Source organism: Bombyx mori, chromosome 28 (genome assembly GCF_030269925.1).
Source record: "Bombyx mori chromosome 28, ASM3026992v2".
NCBI classification, from domain to species: domain Eukaryota; kingdom Metazoa; phylum Arthropoda; class Insecta; order Lepidoptera; family Bombycidae; genus Bombyx; species Bombyx mori.
Genome location: NC_085134.1, coordinates 5,353,643 through 5,379,998, shown reverse-complemented (window position 1 = coordinate 5,379,998; position 26,356 = coordinate 5,353,643). Strand labels below are relative to the sequence as shown.

The 26,356-nt window shown below is 38.0% G+C and overlaps 1 protein-coding gene across 5 annotated transcripts in view; it reads right to left on the bottom strand.

The window, feature by feature from the left end:
* LOC101745804 (early endosome antigen 1) overlaps window positions 1–19,043 on the bottom strand; it is a 60,642-nt gene extending 41,599 nt beyond the window's left edge. For 2 of the 5 annotated variants that reach the window (XM_038021133.2, XM_038021134.2), the window contains exon 1: window positions 17,988–18,966. In XM_038021133.2, coding sequence (XP_037877061.1) covers window positions 17,988–18,110 — 123 coding nt within the window. In that variant the 5' untranslated portion in view covers window positions 18,111–18,966. Of the gene's footprint in view, window positions 1–17,987 lie in introns of all 5 variants that reach the window. The other 3 variants (XM_012697708.4, XM_012697707.4, XM_012697709.4) reach the window with 3 other exon arrangements.
* Between the last annotated feature and the right edge of the window lie 7,313 nt (window positions 19,044–26,356).

Sequence of the window (26,356 nt, the reverse complement as noted above, 5' to 3'; positions counted from 1 at the left end):
ACGTAATTTCAAATCACAGTTCATTTAATATGTAGCGCCTCCCTCCTACGACTAGGAGGGGTGGGCCACCCCCCCCCCCTCCCTCTGTAGTACAACCAAATCGGGCTTACCTACTACGTCAACTTTTCACGTACAATTTAAGCATATATGAAGTCGTCGTGGCCTAAAGGATAAGACGTCTGGTGCATTCGTGTTGAGCGATGCACGGGGTGTTCGAATCCCGCAGGCGGGTACCAATTTTTCTAATGAAATACGTACTCAACAAATGTTCACGATTGACTTCCACGGTGAAGGAATAACATCGTGTAATAAAAATCAAACCCGCAAAATTATAATTTGCAAAATTACTGGTGGTAGGACCTCTTGTGAGTCCGCGCGTGAGACACCACCCCGCCTATTTCTGCCGTGAAGCAGTAATGCGTTTCGGTTTGAAGGACAGGGCAGCCGTTGTAATACTTGAGACCTTAGAACTTATATCTCAAGGTGGGTGGCGCATTTAAGTTATAGATGTCTATGGGCTCCAGTAACCACTTAACGCCAGGTGGGCTGTGAGCTCGTCCTCCCTTCTGAGCAATAAAAAATATAAATAAAATATTTTCGGTTGGACGGAACTATTTTTACTGTAGACTGTATCTATGCTTCAACTAAAAATAGTTTGTTATTAAAGAGTTGTGAGGAATTTCTCATTCAGTGTTAGTGTTGTTGTTGTAAAATACCGGGTTATCGGAAGGCTACCTGTATTTTAATGAATAAAAATTGGTACCTGCCTGCGTGAATCGAAACACGGCCGGATCGCATCGCAACCAAAATTTTTAAACACCAAAAAACCGATTTAATACTGTTACGCCGGTAAGAGTAACGCCATCTATCGCCGAATAGTCGAACGAATATAGAAGGATCTAGTAGCGCACAGAATGCTCGAGAATTACGACGCCATCTATTGTCAGATAGCGGAAACTACTGCTCGAGATGTGTAGAATATTCTCGATAATTCTAGGGACGAGGTATCGGCTATAAAAGCGTTGTAGCGATGGCACGCAATCAGTCAGTAATCGGAACTACTCGAAGCGAAACAGCGAACGGATCACCTGAAGCGAACAAGCGAACAAGCGAATTGAGAGTTTTAAAGTGTTTGTTGAGTGTTTTAAAGTGTTTGTGAAGTGTTTTAAGTGTTGAATACAGTTTTTAAGTTGTGCTTTGGTGAAATTTTATTTATCTCGAACCCCAGCGCTTAACAATTCTAAACTTTTTTTTTTGCTTAGGTGGTTGGACGAGCTCACAGCCCACCTGGTGTTAAGTGGTTACTGGAGCCCATAGACATCTACAACGTAAATGCGCCACCCACCTTGAGATATAAGTTCTAAGGTCTCAAGTATAGTTACAACTATGATTGAAATTACAAGTTGATCTTCACTGACCGGTTTTATTCTTCGATTTTAGTTTTAACTACGATTGATATTATGGGCCTAAGACAGTGGTCGGTAGCCCGTGGCTCATTGATTCCTCAGCTACGTCTCTTCCGCGAAATGTTGCAATATAACAACAATAAACTTTTGTAGCAGTCCAAATCAAATGTAACCTGAGTACCCTACGTACAAAGCAACTGCTTGAAGAACTATAAAGAACTGGAACAGGGTTAATTACGGCTCTTACTAACTCGAACAATTTAAAATTAATAGCTTCCATACACGACCATTTTAGTGCCGAGTCAATAAATAAAAAAAATCATCAATTATTCTAATTCTTACAAACTAACTCGTATACAGAATTAATGTTTTGAGCTTTCACGATTAAATGCATTATACAAATACTTAATTACAGGGGTTATTACTTTTACCGTTTTATTATTATCTATATATTAATACGTGAAGCAAAAACTTTGTATCCCTTTTTACGAAAATTGCGCGGACGGAGGAGTATGAAATTTTCCACACTTATAGAGAATATAGAGAAGAAGTGCACAACGCTAATTTTTTTTTTTAAATAATGCATAAAAGATACATTAAATCAATAAAGAAAACATTACACACACTACATACCATGTATTTGACGCACACACGCATGCATACTATTTATTGTCAAACTGTTGTTCTTGACGTCTGTTGTCAAATTTAGAATAGATGAAATATTGTTTGTCTTTATTAATATTTTTTATAGTGTAGCCTTGGCGAAATTTGTGATTATAGAAGTTTAAAATACAATCATAATAGTGTACAAACTTACAATTCCGATTAATTATAGTCGAATTTCGACTACTGCGGGACCTCTAGTTATTATTATTATTATTGCTTTTGTTTTAGTTCGAGATTGTAATTATTATTTTTATTTAATTCTAGTATAAATGAAATGTTAATGCAGTGTAATGAAGTGTAATATGGATGCAAAATCTGGAGTAAATGAAATAAAATAAAAAAATTACCTCGTTTTTACTCTCTCTGCGAACTCTACTGCGAACAACTGATGAGATTAAAGCAAGAAGTTGAGAGAAAGCGGCCGGAATTAATCAACAGAAGGGGTGTGGTTTTTCATCATGATAACGCTAGACCTCGCACATCTTTAGCCACTCAGCAAAAATTAAGAGAGCTTGGCTGGGAGGTGTTAATGCGTCGGCGTATAGTCCTGATCGTGCACTTTCAGATTTCCACCTGTTTCGGTCTCTTCAGAATTCTTTAGGCAGTATGAGGTTAACATCACGAGAGAACTGTCAAAACCAATTGTCGCGGTATTTTGATCAGAAGCCCCAAAATTTCTATAGCAATGGGGATTCTATTCCATGTCCCTTCCTACAAGAAGGCAGAAAGTTATTGAACAAAATGGTACATACTTTAGTTAAATGTAAATAAACTATATTAAGAAATGCTGTGAATTTTCTTAAAAAATGCAAAGAAACTTTTTCCCCAACTTATTATAATGAGTTCCCAGTATTTCGGCGTCTGTCAAAGGTTCTTTGTTACGTGTGCTGGAATCTGTACTGGTTGGTACCACCACCCCGCGTTTCTGCGGTGAAGCAGTAACGCGTTTCGGTTTGAAGGATGAGGTAGTCTTAGAACTTAAAATTCATGTCTCAAGATAAATGGCGGCATTGATGTGGTTGATGACTAAGAGCTCCGGCGACCACTTAACACCAGATTGACCGTGAGCTCGTGCACAAAATATTAGCAATAAAAAAAATACGGAAGCGTCAAATTAGTTTTTTTTTTGTTTCCGCTGTAAGCTAATCTAATTTCTTTTTAAAACGGAATTTTAAAAAGAAAAAGTACGATGTACAGATACTATTATAATTAAATCAAAATAATACGCAATCATTGATTGTTATATAAAATATTTTAAATCAACAAATTAAATCTAATCACTCTAACTTTTGTCCGATTAAAATTAAAAGTTACTTATAACGCGTGACGTCACATGTGGTTATCGTTGCGTGCGATCAATGATTTGCTGCTCGTAAATTTTGGACTTTAATGACATGATGCTCAATAAAAACGCTGACGACTTTCGGTTGTACAACGCCATTAGTACGAACTGTTACGATGCCCTCTGGTTACTCTGCTTTCATCATCACCTTTCCCGAATAGCTTGAGCACTCATGATCCTTTATTACAGACCAATCCCTTCCTTCCCAGTCAGTTCGATTCCCATATCCCCGCGCGGTACGGCTGTCATCATTATCGTTTTTTATCTATACTTCTATACTAATATTATAAAGCTGGAGAGTTTGTTTGTTTGAACGCGCTATTCTCAGGAACTACTAGTTCGATTTAAAAAAAACTTTCAGTGTCAGATAGCCCATTTATTTAGGAAGGCTATAGGCTATACAACATCACGCTAAGGGCCAATAGGACCAAGCGGAGCACCAATAAAGAATGTTTCAAAATCGGGGTATTCTTCCCTTTTGAGAGCTTACGCTATACCTATGCAGATATACGACAAAGTAACTATTCCACGCGGACGAAGTCGCTGGCAAAAGCTAGTTAATATATAAACGTCTTTTTTAAAAAGATCCTCTCTCAATTACATAAAAACAGAACGCAGCCGAATCCGAGTATAATTTCTCCAATAAAAATCTCTGTTCCCAGTAATTCCCTAACAGGAGTGCGAGGGCGGATAAATTTTAAATTACGTAAAATGACAGCTGATTATATCTCCCCGCCCCCTCTGGCGTGGTGGGTGGAGCTCAGACTCCCGTTCCTTGGAGTGGAGCGAATGCCATATCGATTTTACGTTCGCCGTATTTTAACTTCACTAAAAACGAGTGGACTTTACGTTAACGGTGGAGTTGTAGCAGCAACGAGACGAGGCCTTCACATCGACATGACAATGTCCGGTGTAGTGGTAAGTGACATGGTCACTAAACAAGGGGGTCGCGGGTTCGAATCCCGCCAAGGGAAGATATTTGTATGATAAATATAAATGTCTTTTCCATGGTTATGGATGTATATTAAAATATATGTATGTGTATAATAAAAAATCTTAAATTTATTTCCGTTATCTGGTACCTGTAACACAAGTTCTTTACGAACTTATCACGGGACCAGTTAACGTGGCGTGATTGTTAGTAAATATTTATTTATTTATTATTATTATTATAATGTTAATGACACTGACTAATGCCCAATCTTATAGGCACAGCCCGCTGAGTTTCTCGTCGGATCTTTTCAGTGGATTGCGATTCCGGTGGTAGATTCTGCGAAGCACCGCTCTTGCTAGGGCTAGTGTTAGAAAATTCTCTTAGGTTGAGTCCGCGAGCTCACCTACCCGTTAATGAGGCCTTCACATCGATCGCCCATGACAATGTTAATGACACTGACCAATTTTATTTGGCACAGCCTGCTGAGTTTCTCGCCGGATCTTCTCAGTGGGTTGCGATTCCGGTGGTCGATTCTGCGAAGCACTGCTCTTGCTAGGGCTAGTGTTAGCAAATTCTCTTAGGTTGAGCCCGCGAGCTCACCTACCCGTCTAGGCGTATCTGGAATAATCCTATAGGCTACCAGCGAATAGTAAAAAAAATCTGCCAATAAACCAAGGGTTTTGGGTCTCTCTCTCTCCACGTTTTTTTTTACAATAAAATCATTTTTTCTTACACTATTTTTAATTCAAATTTATTAAAAAAAAAAAACTATTTTTTAGTTGGATTTTCTATAAAAGCGTATTATTCTGTTAGTTTTTTTAAACTATTTTTTTTTTTTTTGTTGAATTACATCTTTTTCAATATATTTTTTTAATATTGAATTGTCATCGGTCCTTATTATAAATAAGTATACCAAATTTCGAGTTAATCCGACGTTTTGAAGGGGATCAAAATCATGTTCAAAGATTCCGTTACCTACTAACATACTTACGTCTGAAGCTAATATAAAAACGTATTAAAATCACTCGAAGTTTCGAAGTATCCATCTTTCTTGTCTAAGCTGAATAAAAAAAAAACAACTGAAAGTCGATATCTAATGGAATGTTGCACATTTTTTAAAAGAAGAGCCTTATTACCACCATTTGGAAAAAGTTTCACTCAAAAATCTCAAACCACGAAGGTTCTATGTCAATTCGAGTACCTATTACAATAAAACCGCAGTTTCATACTTTTACCCCTATTATTAGTAGACGTATTCTATTAGTATATACTCGTAATACCAAAAATAAGTCATCGATAACCGTCAGTACATTTTACGTCACGATTTCCCTTCTTCATATCATCGATTTTCGTAGAGATTAGCGTTTGACATTTTAATCTGATATCCCGAGTCTTATAATTATATAAACTAGTGATGCTCTGGTAGTCGAAATTCGAATATAATTAATTGAAATATAAGTTTGTACACTATTATGATTCTATTGTTTAAGACTTTTATACTTCTATAATCACAAATTTCGCAAAGACTACACTATAGAAAAATATTAATAAAGACAAACAATATATTTTAATCTATTCTCAATTTGACAATAGACGTCAAGAACAAAAGTTTAACAATAAAAAAATAGTACATATGCATGCGTGTGTGCGTCAAATACATGGTAGTTTGTGTAATGTTTTTATTATTGATTTAATGTATTTTTTAGGCATAATTTAAAAAAAATATTAGCATTCGGCACTCCTCTATATTCTCTACTAGCGACCCGCCCTCGCTTCGCTTCGGAAACATTAAAACACACATGAAACCAAAAAAATAAAAAAATAAAATAAAAAAAAGTAGCCTATGTTCATCAGGGACAATGTCGGCTTCTAATGGAAAAAGAATTTTTCAAATCGGTCCAGTAGTTTCGGAGCCTATTCGAAACAAACAAACAAATCTTTCCTCTTTATAATATTAGTATAGATAAGTGTGGGAAATTTTCGTAAAAAGGGATACAAAGTTTTTCCTTCACGTATTAATATATAGATGAAACGAAATGACAATGCGAGATTAAGCTACAAAAGTAGTTTTAACTATGTTAGACATTCTCGTCGATTACGAAGAGTTCGACGTGTGAACTAGGCCATAGACACAGCCCAATGATTCTTCGTCGGATCATCTCAGTGGGTCGCAATTCCGATTCGATTGTAGATTCAGCGAAGCACTGCTCTTGTTAGGGCTACTGTCAGAAAATCCTCCTAGGTTGAGACCGTGAACTCACATACCAGTCCGAGCGTAGCTGATATAGCTACTTAGGCAACCACCGATTAGATAGGGAAAAAATTGCCAAGCATTTCTTCGTCAATTTTTAATGAAAAAACACGTGTAATTAAATTACGTGCCGTACACGATATAATAATTAAAAAAAATGGCATGAATCAATTTCGATACAATCACAGAATTTATTTTCGTATGGCGCTAAAAGTTTAATTTTAAACTCATAATCTAATTTAGTGTTCACTCCACGCCCGGTACGTTGACCCCGCTCGCCGCTAGATGTCGCGATTAAAATATTTCATTGATCCGCTCGCTTTTAGGAACCGGATGTGCACGACTTTTCTGTTCAGTTGTTTCTTAAGTATCAGGCGTTTGTTATGTTATTAAAATGTATTTTATATCAAAAATAGAAAAATATCTAACTTATCTTATGATTTATTGGTCTGTTTATCAATAGACCAATCCATGTAATTTTTTTGGTAAATAACTATGGCGCCAAATAGTATAATCAAAAAAAAATTGAAAAACGAATCTATATTCAAAATATACAAAATGAAATCAAATAAGTTAAAATCAAATATTAAACTTAATAGGTACATAAAATAGATTTATATCTTGAGGTAACAGTCATTATGGTTTATTTTTGATCACTAGAAAGTGAACTTATGTCATTTTACTAGTTTTGTAAAATTTATTTAGCATGAATTTAGAATAGATATTTTATGGAGTTATGCTTGGACGGGATAATGCCATACTTTGATATATATTTGGATCCCTAATTCTATTATTGAGCTATGTCTGGACGGGGTTATGCCGTAGTTGCTATCTATTTGTAACTGTAAATTTAATGGCGGTGCGTTTCTTTCGTACCGTATATATTTTGTGTTCGTGGTCTCGAGACATATTTTCTGTCAGTGGCTCTCAACCTTTTTTTTTGTCGCGACACATTTATGGCGATTTAAAAAATTTGAGACCTTGTCTTGTACTATGAGTACTTGTATTACATTTAATTTGAATGTAAAATTTGTCGGCACACGAAATTACTCCGGCGTTGTGGTTAAGAATCGCTGTTGTGTGCGTAACATTTCTTTCGTATATAATTTTAATGCAATCGAATATTTGACCCCATGTATTATTGGAGTGTGAGCGTAACATGAGATCCTCGAGATGTTTGTCATCGATATCTCTGAGAAGTGGCAATTATTATAAAAAAAAATTATCTTGTATAACAAAAGGCTATTTAGTTTAAGTGATATTTCGCTTAATAAGCTACATTAATCTTTGTAATTAAAGTTCCATTTTATTTGGTATATTAGCATCAACATTTCAATAATTTTAATTTAACTTCCTTTACGTTAACTCCGTTCAAAAAGCTGAAGAAGTTTTTTTGTCTGAAGAATATTTTTTTCCAAATTTTAAACTTATTAATGGATCTCCTGTAAAGTTGCAGAAATGTCCCTTAAACCTTTCACCTTTCACCCGTGTCGATACAATAAGTGGCATTCATAGTGGACTTTTTCAGAAAACCGAAGCTAATACAGTGAGCAGTTCGCCGATGACGTCATCACGTCAGATAAAGTACTCCCGACGCTACGTGATATACGACTATGTTATTAATATCACGTATTCAATAAGAGAATAATGATGGCATTTCAGTAGTTTATTACGTCAAAGAGTCGTTATTACAGAACAGTGTGAAGATGGAGAATGGAGATGCGGTATCACTACATAGTATAAAACAAAGACGCTTTCTCTGTCCCTATATCTGTCTGTCCCTATGTATGCTTAAATCTTTAAAACTACGCGACGGATTTTGTTGCGGTTTTTTTAATAGATACAATGATTGAAGAGGAAGGTTTATATGTATAATAACATCCATTAAATAGTGGATAAATCAATAATAAATTACAGTTTCCGAAGCGAAGCGAGGGCGGGTCGCTAGTTGATTTATAAATTGATACTAAGAGACGGATAAGAAAGACTTTCTAGTAAATAATACGCAGAAGGAATACGGGCCGCCTAATGGTGAGTGGTAGCTCTTGCAAATCAGCAATGCGAAGGACACAGACTCCGATCCGGTGGTAGATTCTGCGAGGCACTGCTCTTCCTAGTTCTAGTGTTAGCAACGTCTTCAGGTTAGAGTCCCTTGAACTCACCTACTCGCTGGGTTACGCTGGCATAGCATAGCCCCGTAGCTTAGGTAGGAAAAGAAAACTGCCTACCTTCCTCAAACATCGTGTGAAGAAGGAGTTGTTTAGAAAACATGATGGACGTTACATAGCAGAAAAGATCTCTGGAAGCGCACTGTGTATAAACGCAGTGCTTCTAGGTACGGATGATGGGATCATCTCAAGCAATACCTCAGAGCACTCCACATTATATATATCCAATTAATATATCCCACTAATGTAGTCGAAGTCTATTAAATATGCCATTATTAAGATTAGCTCGGAAATTGGCGGTCATTGATTGCCAATTGATAAATTTTAAAAGGGACCATTTGAGAGCCACTGGCATTCTAGTAAAAAATACCTTTAAATTAAAAACCTCTTTTTTTAATGTCTACGATACTAATCACCGGAGTGAGAGACCTCCTCACTATACGCGCCGGGGCAAAAGCGGCTGTCTACTCTTTAACTCAGATGGATACCGAGAGCTTCTTAAAGCGTTGGTCGAAGCTCATTTTTGAAGTCGTCGTGGCCTAAAGGATAAGACGTCCGGTGCATTCGTGATCAGCGATGCACCGGTGTTCGAATTCCGCAGGCGGGTACAAATTTTTCTAATGAAAAACGTACTCAACAAATGTTCAAGATTGACTTCCACGGTGAAGGAATAACATCGTGTAATAAAAATCAAACCCGCAAAGTTCTAATTTGCGTAATTACTGGTGGTAGGACCTCTTGTGAGTCCGCACGGGTAGGTACCACCACCCTGCCTATTTCTACCGTGAAGCAGTAATGCGTTTCGGTTTGAAGGGTAGGGTAGCCGTTGTAACTATACTGAGAACTTAGAACTTGAGATCAAGGTGGGTGGCGCATTTACGTTGTAGATGTCTATGGGCTCCAGTAACCACTTAACACCAGGTGGGCTGTGAGTTCGTCCAACCATCTAAGCAATAAAAATCCCGACCAATTATAGTTGAGTCAACATGTCATATGGCAGTATCCCGTGAACCGGGTCTAAATATATTTGTCAACATTACGACGTAATAGCACATGGCTATTATAGATATAAATTTAAGTACAGGTCACTTCTATTGTTTTATTTCGTTCGACTATCCACGTGCGATGACTCGTAACCGAAATATGTCCAATGAACCAAGACAAGGTTCACGAATCGAAGCTAATAGTCTAAGAGCCCGTGAACCCCAGACCTTCGTTATTTTATAAAAGCTGAAAGTTTGTTAAAGCGCAAATCCACTGCCAAAGCCACTGTAACCCAAACTTCATAATGATCCATTGTTCTTACCTGTGTTGAGAGCATGGCAAACTTTCAGCATAAAAAAAGCTTGAATTAAGTTAGAAAAATTGGTACCTGCTTGCTGGATTCTAACACTAACACAGTCGCATCGTTCAATACGAACGCACCGTGCGATTTATTCTTTAGGCTACGGCGACTTCAAAACATTTAGCGTGCCATTTACCCTTTAAGGTTACGCTAGTTTTTTTCCCTACCTATTCACCGGCAGTAAGGGGCTATTCCAACTTCATGCGGATCGGTAGGTGAGCTCACGGGCTCAACCTGAGAGAATATGCTAACACTAGCCCTAGAAAGAGCAGTGCTTCGCTGAATCTACCACCGGATCGAAATCGCGGTCCACTGTCAAGATCCGGTGAGAAACTCAGTAGGCTGTGTCCGTAGGTCAGTATTTTTCGTCGCAATTGACAAGACACTGACATGAGACAGTTAATGTTTTATAGTACGAGTAGGTAGGGTCAATGGTAAAAGATCTCGTGGACAAAACTCCATGCGCTGGACTAATCAGATGAAAATCCTTACCAAAACCCCATTTAACGAGGTTGTGCGCCAAGCCTCAGTACTGTATGGAGAACAGCTGTCAAGGCTTTAATAAACAGGGATCCCAAATGACCACAACTGCTCTGCCAAGAGTAACCGACTATGATGATGTATAGTAATCGGATATCATAAGTGCCCTATAAGACAATATCGAGTAAACAGAGGCACATAAACCTCTCTATCATCAAAACAAAGTAACTTAATATCTATGTATATGTTTGCTCGGGATTCTGCGCGTCGTCAATATCCTTTCTTTACTTTGAAAACGTCCTATGTCCTGAACATCAGAATCGCCTTTGCCTTAAAGACAATAGAGTTCAATTCGGTCTAAACCGTACATCAGTTTGGTTTTATTTCATGATAGCTTTATAGTTTAGCGATTTGCTCTTTATATTGTGTTTTCATTTATGCTGGATTTATAGTGAGCTAGGTTGCTATCTAAGACAGCTCTACTCATACGTTATTATCCGTCCACTGCGGGACATATGTCCCCCACCCCTCGCCACAACGATTGGTCCTGCGCTGCTGAATTGTAGTCTACGACCTTATTAATTGGGACGAGTTCCGTGGAGTGTCTTTGATAGGACATACGACCTATAATAACTAGACATAAACTAAAAAAGAGACTTGACAGGTGATTTGAAAAGAAAAAAAACTAAAGAAATGGAACGTGACTGCCAGTGGTGAGTGTTTTCAATGCCTTCCTAAAAGACGTACACGAACCAGACGACAGAGAAAGAACCGACTGTTAAACCGACCTTATTAATTGAGACGAGTTCCGTGGAGTGTCTTTGACAGGATATACGACCAATAATAACTAGACATAGACAGAAAAAAAGACTTGACAGGTGATTTGAAAAGAAAGAAAACTAAAGAAATGGAATGTGACTGGCGGTAGTGAGTATTTTCAATGCCTTCTTAAAAGCCGTACACGAACCAGACGACAGAGAACGAACCGACTGTTCAATAGGTAACAGCTGTTGCGACACCAGATCTGCTAGCTGACTGACGTAACAAGAGCATCGAGTGCACCCATTAAATGAATAAACAATTAGACCATTAACGAGTGAAGGTCGATTTAGTGCAGAAACAATGTGAACAGAGAAGTCTGATAGCGAATTATTTTAAACTAGCTTTTGCCCGCGACTCCGTCCGCATGGAATAGTTACTTTGGCATAACGCTAAATTTTACCCCGCACTTCATTTACGTTGAATGTGAAAATATATTTGAATTATAGAATGCTTTAGGAGCTATTTAAACCCTTATTTTAAAACATAATTTATTGGCACTCCACTTGTATTGCCCTTACCGTAATGTTCTATAGCCTATAGCCTTCCTCAATAAATGAGCTATCTAACACTGAAAAAATTTTTCAAATCGGACCAGCAGTTCCTGAGATTAGCGCGTTCAAACAAACAAACTTTACAGCTTTATAATATTAGCATAAATTGGCCCGTACGTCAATTGTCGTCGTGATCCGCAGAGCCGCGTCTGATCATCATTTAAGAAGTCCGCAAGTACAGAAATGTGGACAAGCGGACTGTTGTATTTCCTATCACGAAAATATCCCTAAAAAATCTGTGCTCACTTTTGAAACACTCGGAAACTTACTATGAAAATCTTATCCCTTCCCTCCGCTCTTTGTGGGGGCGAGCCCTTCAGTTATGCTTGGGTAGCCGACAACACAGCCACTGCTCGGCGAAATCCTTAACCTCAATAAAGCCACCTCGAGGGATAAGGTCGAAATTTCAAATCACCCTTCCTCTTTTTCTGTAATTTAATTATAAACAACAGAGGGGCAAGGTCGATTTTTCACGTCCAAACGAATTAAAGAAGTAAATCAACAAACAAGATGAATCATCGGAGCAGTGTTTTATCCAGGAATTGGGGGCCGTCGCCGTCGCTTACGTCACACGCATGCCTAAACGGCCGATTCTAGTTTCTTCAGAACTAGGTTCTAGTTTGGTCATTAAATTCACCGGCGCTTTCATAAGAGAACTTCCTTCCTAGAATTTGGGAAATTAGCTTAGCTAAAACGTTGAACAACTCTTATAGTGCGTACACAAAAGCTCAGGCAGCTTTCGCGTAACATAGTCGTGACCTCTGTCTACTAATGAAGAATTTCATTAAAACCGTTCGTTTATTTGTTCCGGGCTGAAGGTTGGCGCCGCGACGGCTGTAGAGGTTGGCTCGTGGCCAAAGCATGTAGTTCGAAAACCTCTCTCTTGAACCTGTTGACTCTGACTTCGGAATAAGGCTCGAATGAACAAAAATTGAAATGCTAAAGCCTAAATTAACATGTTCCGAATTAGCGTTTACGGTTTCAAATTTCGGAAGCGTATCGTTGTGCGATTGGTACACTGTTTTTTTATTTTGTTTATTGCATAAATGAGCTCAAAGCCCACCTGGTGTTAAGTAGTTATCGGAACCTATAGAGTCCGCACGGGTAGGTACCATCGCCCAGCCTATTTCTGCCGTGAATCAGTAATACGTTTCGGCTTGAAAGGTAGAGCAGCCGTTGCAACTATACTGAGCCCTTAGAATTTATATCTCAAGGTGGGTGGCACATTTACGTTGTAAATGTCTATGGGCTCCAGTAACCACTTAACATCAGGTGGGTTGTGAGCTCGTCCACCCATCTAAGCTATTAAAAAAAGTACCTCGAGACATGAGTTCTAAGGTCTCCATTTTTACAGTACAAAGGCTGCCCTACCCTCCAAACCGTTACGTATTACTGCTTCACGGCAGAAATAGCAAGTGGTACCTAGCTGTGCGGGCTCGAAAGAGATTTTACCACCAGTACAAGTACACAGTACAGTGGTTACGTTACTTGTGGCAGGCGGTGCGATCGTAAAAACGAGATGATGGGATCAAATAATCCCTCCCCGTGGAACAATCGGTACAAAATACAGAGAGAACCGAAGTCCCTCCGCAGACCCAGAGGTTCCAAACAATCCGTGAGGATGGGATTATCGACAATCCAAACGGCCCTCTTCTGTATGGAATCAAATGGAAGTAGTTGGTATGTATAATATAGAAATTACTTATCTTTACTTGTTTTGGCAGAAAGTTTACCAGGTTAAAGTTAAATTCTTTAATAATAACACTACATACAATTTGTTATTGATGTTTCAATGAACGTTAAAATATTATCATAACATTTAACTGTGTTCTTAACCTAATTCTTATTACCAATTGTCCTAGATTTACTTATTCAATCCACGATGACCGTCTGGCCATATGATCTAGCTTAGTGTATTAATGGATTTCATCCTGCACCCACACAAGGTTATTGCGTGAACAAATTGTATTTCAAGAACAATCCTAACTCACACACACCGAAAAGAGTACTTAGAGGCAGTGAGACGAAATCGAATTTATGAGGAGAGAGTTTTTGCGTTTGCTCTGTCTGAGATTCGTCGCAATATTTCTTTGTTAGTTTAACAAAGTTTGGTCACAGAACTACAGCCACAGCATATCGCACCTTTAGAATTATAGGGACCCGATCCAAAATGTGTTTTCTAGAAAACATCGAATAAAGTTTTTAAACCGAAAAGACGTAGAGGAAGGGGACGGAGTGAAAGAGACCAATGGAGAAGTTTGTCCCTTTCTAAGCTACTTTTGGTCATTTGATTATTAGGAGTCGCTGAAAAAGGTCGTTCTAGGTACATTTTTGAATATAATATATTTTTTTTATTGCTTAGATGGGTGGACGAGCTCACAGCCCACCTGGTGTGGTTGTGGAGCTCATAGACATTTACAACGTAAATGCGCCACCCACCTTGGGATATAAGTTCTAAGGTCTCAATATAGTTACAACGGCTGCCCCACCCTTCAAGCCGAAACGCATTACTGCTTCACGGCAGAAATAGGCGGGGTGGTGGTACCACGGAATAGATAAATAAGGTAGCAGGACCGGTCATTGTGGCGAGACCTGGGGCAGGCCTATGTCCAGCAATGGACGTCGACACGCTGATGATGATGATGGTTTTCTTTCCGAAAGGTCTATTACAACACAAAATAGAAAACGCAATACAAAAATGACCAAACTAATTTCCATTCATAACAATGAACCGAACTTTAAAAACTTTTACTTCAGTTTCCGTCACATTGAATTAAAACTCAGAAGCAGTTAAAAATGCTCATTACAAAAGGAACAATGTAAATTGAACACCAAAAATTAATCAACATTCAAGTATATTTGACGTCGTGCCAAGTGAGGGAATTTGGCACAAGAATCAAGAATATTATCTAGACGAGTTGAACGTCCCATCGCAAAAGTATGCCCTAAGCCCTAGGCCAACGAATATAAATCATACTTCCTTTGACTTTCACGGGGTATCTACATTGATTTTATGAGTAAGGGCCTTATTTTCAGTAGAGACTTTCAGACAAACATCTATAGTTTCTTTTTGTCCCCTAACATTTCTTTGGTCCAAAACCAACGAAGACCACACAATATTCGTCTGCTGTCGAAGAACAAAATGAAAACATACATATAGAATTTGTTCATTTAAGAAGTGGTATTTATTTATTCTACTTGAAACTTCACAACCCACCAAGGACCGATGACAGTAGAATAATTAAATAACTTCGCTCTAATATTTCGACCAGTATCAAAAAGATAAAAAAAGATGATATTTTTTACACATTATTTCTACATAAATACTTATTTAAAATATTATGTTCACGGGCAATTATTTTTTTTGTTTTAGGAAGGAAGGATTATTGGTGGCCCGGAGGCCTTTCCAGTTTCACCAGGACAGGTGGGCGAGCGAAGGCTCAGCCAGGAGGGATGGGATTAGCTAATAGCTGCCTGAGCGCCTCCGAAGGAGACTTAACAGCCCAAGGGCAGCTGCTTCGCGAATGCATCTACTCCGGATCAGAATCGCGACCCGCTGAGAAAATCCGGCGAGAAACTCGGCGAGCTGATGTATGGGAACGAGTTACACAATGAAGACAAAAACTTCGTGGGATCAAATCACATCAAGAAAATTTATAAATCTGTGTAATCACTAGTTAATGGTCACACATTAGGACCAATGAAAAATCGTCCTAAAAGTGCCCAACAGAGGGATTTTGCGTAAAGCGTGATTGATCTCCACAAAAGCTTTCTTAAGTATGAGAGAAAAGAAAAAAAAATCGTTTTCAGACGAAATCCATCGTTACATTACCGACATCTAATAACGATAAATCGGTTACGATATTATTATGCATGAACCTGAAATTCAAATGAACGTAACGTAAGATGACGCCACGAGGGCTTAAATGGTTAATGGCAATATTCGGGGTGGGCTTGAGACCTGATTTATTTACTACTGAGATGACGGGTGCAGAAACAGCCAAGCGCGATGCCACATGGTCACCGCAGCCCATAGATATGTTAACTCGAACGCCGTCATCCACTTCGGAACATTAAACTTCGGAACATTAAACTTAGGTACCTCTGGCTGGTAGGTAGCTACGGGAACCTATAGACATTAAAAATCTAAATCCCATCCAAACTCGAATTTTAAGTCCCAGTTTTACCGTACAACGGCTGCCCCACCCTTCAAACTGTAACGCATTGCTGCTTCACGGCAGAAATAAGCAGGGTTTTGGTACCTACCCGTGAGGGCTTACAAGACGCTCTCCCACCAGAATATTGAAATCCTCTACCCCCCTAAATGAATATTAAGCTCCAGAGACTTTGCGATGAATAGAAAATCATTCTGAACGAATATTTTGCAATACATTGAGGGATAATCTATTTATTCTTTCAAAATTAAAATTAGCCTTCACTAAATTGGGAATATGAGAACTATTTCTGTAAAACCTTCAAAAGTATTAAGTATATCTCGAATGAGGAGGAAGGAGGACTTTTGAAGGAGAATTTTCGCAACGTACATTCTATAGATTATATCTTAGAGGTGTCGCTTTTGCGTTTCATCAATTGAAAAAAAATTAAGCTCGCTAAGTTGATTGACGTATTGACTAAGTGTCAACTTTTATTATTTTTTACGCTGCGTATTTCACGGCAATTATTTCGTATTGGCCCGAAATTTTTTCTTTGATAATAAACTGTTTTTTTTGTTACTAGATATATACGTCAAGTCGTGCAGACTTAGCGACTGCGAGAACGAGACAAAAAACTACACGTTGTCGTGTCGGCGAATTTATTTCACACAGCACATCATAGTCCTTGACTGGATAGGTACCACGTTTTACATGTTTTTATATCGGAACTGTGAACTATTTTAAGGATTGTCTATTTGTCGCATCTACAGTGCCCAAGCTATTGTCAAAATTAGCTTACATAATCAAAACGTATTTAAACATATTCAGAAATGAATGATAATAAACCGTTTACTTTTGGAGGGTAGTTAAAAAAAAAGCAAAGATTCACTGTCATTACTAGGAGTGCGAAAGAGATAGCGAGAAGATCACAAGCGTCTAGTTATTCCTTTTCTAGCACGATCCCTTTCGTGACCTGATGAAGACAGCTGTTATTCCAGTGCATCAGACGGCGATATTACGTCACAGTTTGAACAGTGGCGTTCATGTTTTGCTGTCCATGGACCATTAACTATAAAACCCATCAATGAGATCATTAATTTACGCTATCAAGAAATCTTTATAGTCGACGAGAATATCTTGAGTGTCACTTAAAATTTGACGTAACAATATCCACATAGATATAAAAAAAGTAGCATGCAATAATAGGCATTTGAGCATATTTGATATCGGAGAGTTCTGCGAGCCTCTTCCATTGAACTAGCGCATCAATGAAACTAGAATCGGCCGTTCTAGGCATGCGTGTGACGTAAGCGACGGCCCCCAATTCCCGGATAGAGCGCTGCCCCGATGATTCATCTTGTTTGTTGATTTACTTCTTTAATTTGTTTGGGACGTGAAAAATCGACCTTGCCCCTTTATTGTTTATAATTAAATTCGCTTGATTCTATTCGTAATACAAGCGACATTTTCTTTTTGTGAACAGGCTTTTAATTTACTTAGAGCTGTTGGCTGTTTTTAACTTTATTAAATCGAGATTGAATCATTGAAATTTAAAGCAGAAGTTACAAAAGCTAAACCTAAGTAAAACCGTGCTACTTTTCCTGGGGAGGCCTGTGCTGTACAGAAAGATGGTCAAGAAATCGATGTCGAATAAGAAAATTGGATCATAAGTGCATACTTACATGTTTAAGTTTTTAATACCCACCTTAGTTATTAAAATAAGACCGAAAAAATGGCACTAAAGTTTTTATAGATTGTTAATAAAGGAAATCTATATCTTTATAGCTACGTTTAGCAAGTTAATAGGGTAAGAAAATGTAAATCAGGATGTTGCTAACAGGCAAAGAGTTGAGAATGTCGTACGTTACCTGATTCTCCTGATTGAGCAGTTTCAGCTGGTCATTAATGAGGCTGTATTTGGCGCTCTCTTCCTTTCTCAGTGCCCGTTCTTTTTTGAGCTCGGGACTCCAGAAGGTCTTGATGCTGTGCATGCTGGAGCCGAGCTTCTGGTTGGTCAATTCGAGTTCTTTCTTGAGGTTGCCCAGTTCCCGTTGCAGATCCGAGTTCTGGGACTGCAGCTCGCCGAGGAAGAGGGGGGGCGGCTCGCGGCGGTAGTAGTCGTCCTCGGGGGGTGGAGGCGGCGCGTACGAGCGGTCGTAGTCGCGTTCGAGCGACTGGTAGCGCAGGGGACGCGGACGAGCGCGGTGGTGGGCGCCGGCCGAGGCGGAGCGGCCGCGCTCGTCGGGCGCGGGCGAGGGCTCGTCATCGCGCGCGAGGTAGGGGCTGCGGCGTGAGGGGCTGCGGTCCACCTGGGGCAGCCGGCCGCGCGCGCCCGTCCACTCGCCGCGCCGCCACTCCTCCCGGCACGCCGGCCGCTCCTCCTCCGCACCGTACTCGCGGAGATACAGCTTGGCTCGTTTCCCGCCTCACTGGGGACGCATTGTGCACTCGACTGCGCGACGGCTCCGCGACCACTGAGCGTTCCCTCGGGCGCATCGATCGCTTCCCAGCGAGCGCATGCGCGTAGCCCCACGACTCAGCCGCTCCGACTACGCGATTGATTGTCGCTCCCGACGCCCGCTCTCGCTATACTTCTTATTAAATAAATCGCGAGCTATTTCCAGCACTTCCAGTATTACGAGAATAGACCTCGATGTTATGTCAGCGGGAAAATCAATGCTTTCAGATTTATGGTTCCGTTAGATCTTCTTTTGTTTGCCATTTGACCTCTACCGTCGTGTATTCTGCGAGTATGTTAAATGTGTAATGATAAAAAGTTCGATTAAGTTTAGCAACAATATTAATAATAGGCCTATAGTTTCAACAGTAACATATCCATCTATAATCGAATGTAAAGAACATGTATACGTCGATATTTGATATCATAATTGAAAAATATCGATTTTTTTTTGTCTTCTGTAAAGTTACGTAACGCTTCTCGCAAACATTGGAAATCACATCTAAATATTGTACTCTGTAACCAAAATCGTTAAAAGCGTCATTAAAACGTTATTAATTATAAGCAAGTTTTTAAACAAATCGTCTATTTATAGTTGCATTCAGTTATTTTCCTGGATTTTCCGTCGCTACACAACGCTAAATAAAAAACGCCGGATCTGCTCTTATCCCGTGACCTAGATACATCTTCCGTCTTTGTCGCACGTACTGAATTCTCTCGTATATCTGTCTCGGGTGTAGTAAGGACGGATTATGTCGGTCAGACGATGGTAGCGATCGGGAAAAGCTTAGTGATGTTATCGTATCGATTTAATTTAATAAATTTTTTAACATTTTTTTTTATTGCCTAAAGGAATGAATGAAGTCACACGGCCTAGCTAGAGTTAAATGGTTATTGGAGCCCATAGACATCAACAACGCAAAAGCCGCCTACCTTGAGATATAATTCCAAGTCTTAGTTCTATAGTACAACAGCGATATAAATAGACAGATTGGTAGTGGTTGGGTAAGCCACCTACCCGCTTTCCTTCCAATGTCTGTCTACTCCTACCTACTAAATAAATTAAATTAATCTTCTAATAATAGAAAAATACGAAAATCTCCCCGAAACGTAAACTTTCAACATTATTCAACATTACATTGCCAAATACAAAAACCCAATCACTTTTCGTTTTGACGTATGGCTAATTGTATGAAAAACATTTTCTTAAAACTATGCACACATTATACTTTGATGATAATTTTACAGAAACCATTACCTCATAAATATACCAAGCTTCATCACAGTCTCAGATCCACAATATATTAAAAAGTGTCCACTGAAAAAGACCCAAATAAGATGGCGATATAGTAGCAAGTGGAAAGATTTAAAAACAATTTCATGAACTATTACAGCAGGATACTTCATTAAGAAGGGAACAACGCTTCCTACGAAAAAAGTAATAAAATGAACAGTTAATATTTGAAATACTCCATATTTTTTAAATACACAAGTCACAAAAAGTATTAAATTTTTCAACCCCCACATCATTCAGCACACTTTTAATCTATTTAAAACTACTATATTCATATCATTTCGACTTCCTACTCTAGCGCTATTTCGCGTTTAGCGTAGCGTGTAGCGTTAGCGTTCAAATATTTCGTTTACATACAAACATAAATGCATACTGAGCTAATAAAAGCTGGTTAGTAAAGAAGTTTTTTAAAGGATTAAGTATTAATCTTTCGAATACATTTCAAATAATTCTTGGGTTGCCTGTATAAAATTGCCGAATTGTATTTTTTTTTGCTAAATAAAGACACAGATTTGTTTCAAGAAAGCCAAACTTAAATGTTATTTGCAAAAGGTATGTACATTTTACTTTGACGTGTTTCAATAATCTATTTGTATTTATCAGCTAAATTAATTTGTGTATATGATTATTATCGTAATCGCGAGCTATATGTTCACATCACTATCGCCGAAGGCTACAGTACGGTGAATGAAAAGGGGAAAATCGCTAACAGTGCGACCAGTTAAAATGAGACGGCGTCGCCGCTGTGTCGCCGGCAGTCGTTAGTGAACTACTGCGTAGCGTGGAATTGGGTTTAATAGCACTTTATAGATCCATGACGCCCTGGTATTTTAAATCAATGAAAAAAAAAAACTATTAATTTTTTTCTTCATTGAAACCTTTTTGGTTTAGGCTGTATATAATCTGTATGGCAAATGTATCCCTCAAAAATTGAGCATATAGTTTTGTATAAACCTTTTTAGTTGTTTGATTAGGTATATTACTTAATTGTAGAGCGTATTTTAAAGTTTTAATTATGTTTAGAATGTTCCAGTTTTATTCCGCGACTATATAGTGATGTTTTTAATTATGATTTGATCGGTAGACTCGATGTTCATCTCACAGTATATCACAGATCTATAGGATCCTAGAGATCCCAACGTGAATGTCTTCCATTTCGAATCAATAAGTCTCAGTCCAATCGGAATCTTCTTCCTCTGTAGGATCGGCACAGCATTTTTCTCTATTCCATTCTCTTCTATCAGCTGACATCTCAACACTCTCTCTCTCTCTCGTGCCAACCTCTTCCCCTCCTACCTTGCACTACCATTTCCATACATCTCCTAGTCACATTCCTCTCCTCTCCGTCCGCTTTATAATTTGTTATGTCTGCCGCGTGCACTCCTTTTTCATCCTTTACTTTCGTCGCCCAACGTTCAGATTCATACAGCACAATAGGAGATCGTTTTGTAAATTTCCCCTTGAGCTTATGGGGCATTCTACGATCGATAAATACTATTATTATTAATATATGATCGCATATCTATTATTTAACGGTTTTTATATTTTTTATTGCCTAGGTGGGTGGACGAGCTCACAGCCCACCTGGTGTTAAGTGGTTACTGGAGCCCATAGACATCTACAACGTAAATGCGCCAGACACCCACCTTGAGATATAAGTTCTAAGGTCTCACTACAGTTACAACGGTTGCCCCACCCTTCAAACAGAAACACATACTGCATTTCAAGCCAGAAATAGGCGGGGTGGTGGTACCTACCCGTGCGGACTCACAAGAGGTCCTACCACCAGTAAACCAGGTCATACCACGATTTTTGCTTTTATCAAGTGACTGATGTTTTGCTAATGTAATTATGATCATAATTGAAAGTTATTGACGTGTAAGGAAAGGAAACGCAGAGCTCTTAATGGGTACTCAATGATTCAATTTATGCTACACAGCTAACCACATATGACGTCAAGCTGTGGAATCTATTTTGACTTAAATATTAAAACTACGTTTCGTTTCTTGTGTTCTGGCAATTTTTTTTAAATAGTATACGCGAAATTACTAAGACTCGCAAAAATCGGAGAAAATATGCACTACCTACACAATAGATTGTATTTATTGATATTGAAAATTTTAATTATTAAATTATCCATTTTTTTAGGGGATTTTATGTCCTGGTAGATGAACTTCCGGTTGGATCGTTGGATAGTACAAACGTCACAAATTTTGCTCCCAGAATATAAAAACATAACTGTTTAAATACTGAACAAAACTATAAACTGTGCAAGTGAATCGTGTAATAAGGACTAATAGTGGAAATAAAGTGATAAAAACAACTTGTATATTTTGCTCCGAACAAAATAAGTGCAAAAAATCATTGTAATAACATAACCTATAAATAATAGTTTACTTTGACACTTTATAACAGTGCTACCAACATCAGAGATAAGAACATTACGTTCCGTTACACGCAATCTATTATTTTAGTACTGGCATTAAAAAAAAAAAAAAAAAAAAACCTTTTATTATTAAAATCTGAATTCATAAATTTAAAATGGACGAGCAAATGCAATTACTATTTTCAAAAATAAAACAAGAAATGGAAAAACAAACAACAACCCTAACAGATTCAATCACAAAAGCGGTATTAAAAGAAATGGATGATAAGTTAACACCAATTATAGAAGAAAATTTGTTTCTAAAGAATGAAGTAGAGAAATTAAATGAGAAAGTGAAACGCTTAGAATTTGGAAAAAAGGAGAATAATTTAATATTCTACGGCTTCGAGGAATCGAATGAAAATATTAACATAGTAGAAATGGTATCAACAACTTTAAACGATTCGGGTATCGAAGTGCATAAAACACATATTAACAAAGCGTTTAGAATTGGTAAAATAAAAGAAAGAGCACGCCCAATTTTAATTAATATGCTAAACGCATGGAAGAAAGATGAGATTTTGCGAAATAAGAAAAAGCTGCCAAAAAATATTTACGTTAAAGAGGATTATAGTAAAGAAGTTTTAGAAAGAAGGAAAGAACTAATACCTCAGTTAAGGGAAGAACGAAAAAAGGGACGTATAGCATACATAAAATACGACAGACTAATTGTTGAAGGTGAAGCAAGTGGGATGCGAGATAAAAGGAAGAGAGATCAATCTACCTCACCAAAGACAAAGAATGATACTGAAAACGCCCCGACAAAAGTAAACAAAATAAATGCCTTCGAAAGGATGTACAGGAATAGGGCTCACTCAACATCCCATATAAATAAAGTATAGCAATCAACACACATCGGAAACCGGAAAATCAGAACAAATGAACGAAAAATTACTAACAAGACAAACAAAACAACAACACCTCTCCCAAGCTGGCTGGTCACTGTCGCGGATATCGACCAATTCCTTCCATCTCTAATAAAGGAAAATACCAATATTACCAAAACACCAAAACTAAAAGAAAATAGGAAACTATATATTCCTACATCATTCCCCAACCCGACTTGTCCTCGTGGGGAATTAGACTATAACCCTCCACCAAATACAGAAACAGACCAAGACGTAAAACAAACCCTCAAAATCTGCACTTATAATGTAAGAACACTTTCATCAACAGAACGATTCCTAGAATTAACGAATGCTCTAAAAAATATTAATTGGGACATTCTAGGCCTCGCAGAAATCCGAAAAATGGGATGTAAAATCGAAGAGTACAGCGACCTTATCTTTTGCTACATTGGCGAAACTAAAGGACTACATGGAGTAGGATTTTTAATCAAGAAAAAATATAAAAACAACATCACCAACTTTATAGGAATCTCAGAAAGAGTAGCACTTTTGCAAATAAAATTTGAAAGCCTCTCCTTATCAATAATCCAAGCATACTCGCCGACAGAGAGATCAACAGAAGAAGAAATTGAAAAATTTTACGAAGATATTGAATATGCTCACACCAAGACGGAAGGAAAGGTCATAGTCATGGGAGATTTCAATGCGAAAATAGGTTGCCCGAAAACAAACTACTATCCAGTAATGGGAAAATATGGTTACGGAGTGAGTAATGAAAGAGGTGAACGTCTCTTAAGTTATGCTTACCAACACAAACTGTCAATAATGAACTCATTCTTCAAAAAGAAGAAGTGCCGCAGATGGACATGGTTATCACCGGACCAAAAAACTAATAATGAAATAGATTTTATAATGATAAATCACCATAAACTCATAACTAATATCGAGGTACTAAGCAAATTTAACTTTTCTTCCGATCATAGATTAGTGAGAGCATCATTACTTTTAAGTCGTCCAGTAAAGAGCAGAAGAAGCTACACAACACCATTTAATGTCCCTAAGACAGAAACAGAAATTAAAAACTATATCGAAAATCTACGAATACACACAGAAAATATAGAAACAGAGTGTAATGATATCCAAACATACTACGATATCCTAGAAAGAGGCATAACAGAGAGTCTAAAATACAAAAACAGTGCACATGCTCATCAACACAATATTTTCTCCAAAGATACAATCCAGCTTATAAAAAGGCGCACGGAACTATCATACACAAAGAATAAAACTAAAGACATGAAAGAAGAACTCAGCAGAATATACAAAGAGGCTAATAGGTCAATCCGTAAGGACTACAACGACCACAGATATGAGATTATCTCAAGAAACATACAGAATTTTAGAAGTACCAAAAAAGCCTACAAAGAATTAACTACACATAAGTCATGGATTCAAAAACTCGAACATAACTCACTAGAAACAAAATCTAGAAAAGATGTAATAAACCATGCGACAGACTTCTATAAAAACTTATATAAGAAACAAAACAGCATTGAAACGAAAGCGCAAATAACTCACATGAACACAACAGACTGCATCAGAAAAATTCAAGACTCCGAAGTGTACGAACAAATGAATAAGTTGAAGCCAGAGAAGAGTCCCGGACCAGATGGACTATGTAATGAGGCCCTTAAAATAGCAGCACCTATTTTAACACGCCATTTTACGAAATTGTTTAACATGATACTAGACGAAGAAAAAGTACCGAAACAATGGTGTGCATCAGACATAATTTTACTCTTCAAGAAAGGATGTCCCTTAGATATAGGAAATTATAGACCCATAAGCCTGCTGGCGAGCATATATAAACTATTTTCATCCATAATTTTAAAGAGAATATCCGACGACATCGACAAGCTGCAACCAAAGGAGCAGGCGGGATTCAGATCAGGCTTTAGCACAATGGACCACATACAAACACTAGAGCAGGTCATAGAAAAATACAGAGAATATAAAAGACCTCTGTATGTGGCCTTCATTGACTACAGTAAAGCTTTCGACAGCATCAGTCACTGTTCAATCTGGAACGCATTACAACAATCAAATGTTAACTATAAATACATCAATATCTTGAAATATATCTACACAAAAAGTACGAGCAGAGTTAAATTAGAAACTAGAGGAGACGAGATAAAAATAGAACGAGGAGTCAGACAGGGAGATCCTCTTTCCCCGAAGCTGTTCATAGCAGTACTTGAAACTATTTTTCAAAAACTAGATTGGAAAAAAAGGGGAGTGTACATAAACGGACACTACCTAAACCATCTGAGGTTCGCTGACGATGTTGTTATAATTGCTGAAACTGCCAAAGACCTAGAGGAAATGATGAGATCACTGGACTGCGAAAGTTCAAAAATCGGCCTAGAAATGAATGTAAGCAAAACTAAGATATTAACCAACAATCACGAACGCCCGATAATGATAAAAGGTAACAATATAGAATACGTCAGCGAATACATCTACTTAGGGAAGCAAATCTCATTCAAAACGACAAGCAACGAAGAAGAAGTAACAAGAAGAATCAACGCAACTTGGAAGAAATTCTGGGCACTAAAAGAAATCCTAAAAGGGAACTACAGCTTGCGTATGAAAAGGGCAACATTTGATACATGCCTGTTACCCTGCTTGTTGTATGGCTGCCAAACGTGGATATTTACAAATAAAATAAAACAAAAAATTAAATGCAGTCAAACAGCCATGGAAAGGAGCATGTTGAAAATTAGAAGAATACATAGAATTAAGAATGAAAGCATTCGTCAAAAAACTAAACTTACCGATGCTCTCAGCCACGCACTCTCACTTAAGTGGAGATGGGCCGGACACATCTCACGATACCCAGACAAAAGATGGACCATTGAAGCCACACGATGGAAAGGACCAATGGGGAAAAGGAATGTTGGTCGACAATTAAGACGATGGGCCGATGACATAACACACGTCGCAGGAAACGACTGGATAAAATCAGGCAAGGACAAGGAGTCATGGAAAAGGATGGAGGAGGCCTTTACCCAGATAGGGGTCCAAATCTCATAAATAGTACCAATATTAAATAATTAATTAATTATAAGTATGTAACCTTTTAATTTTAAACTACAACTTACTAACAATCATTGTGTTATAAATCGAGAGTGAGAATTGGATTAAATGGCTTT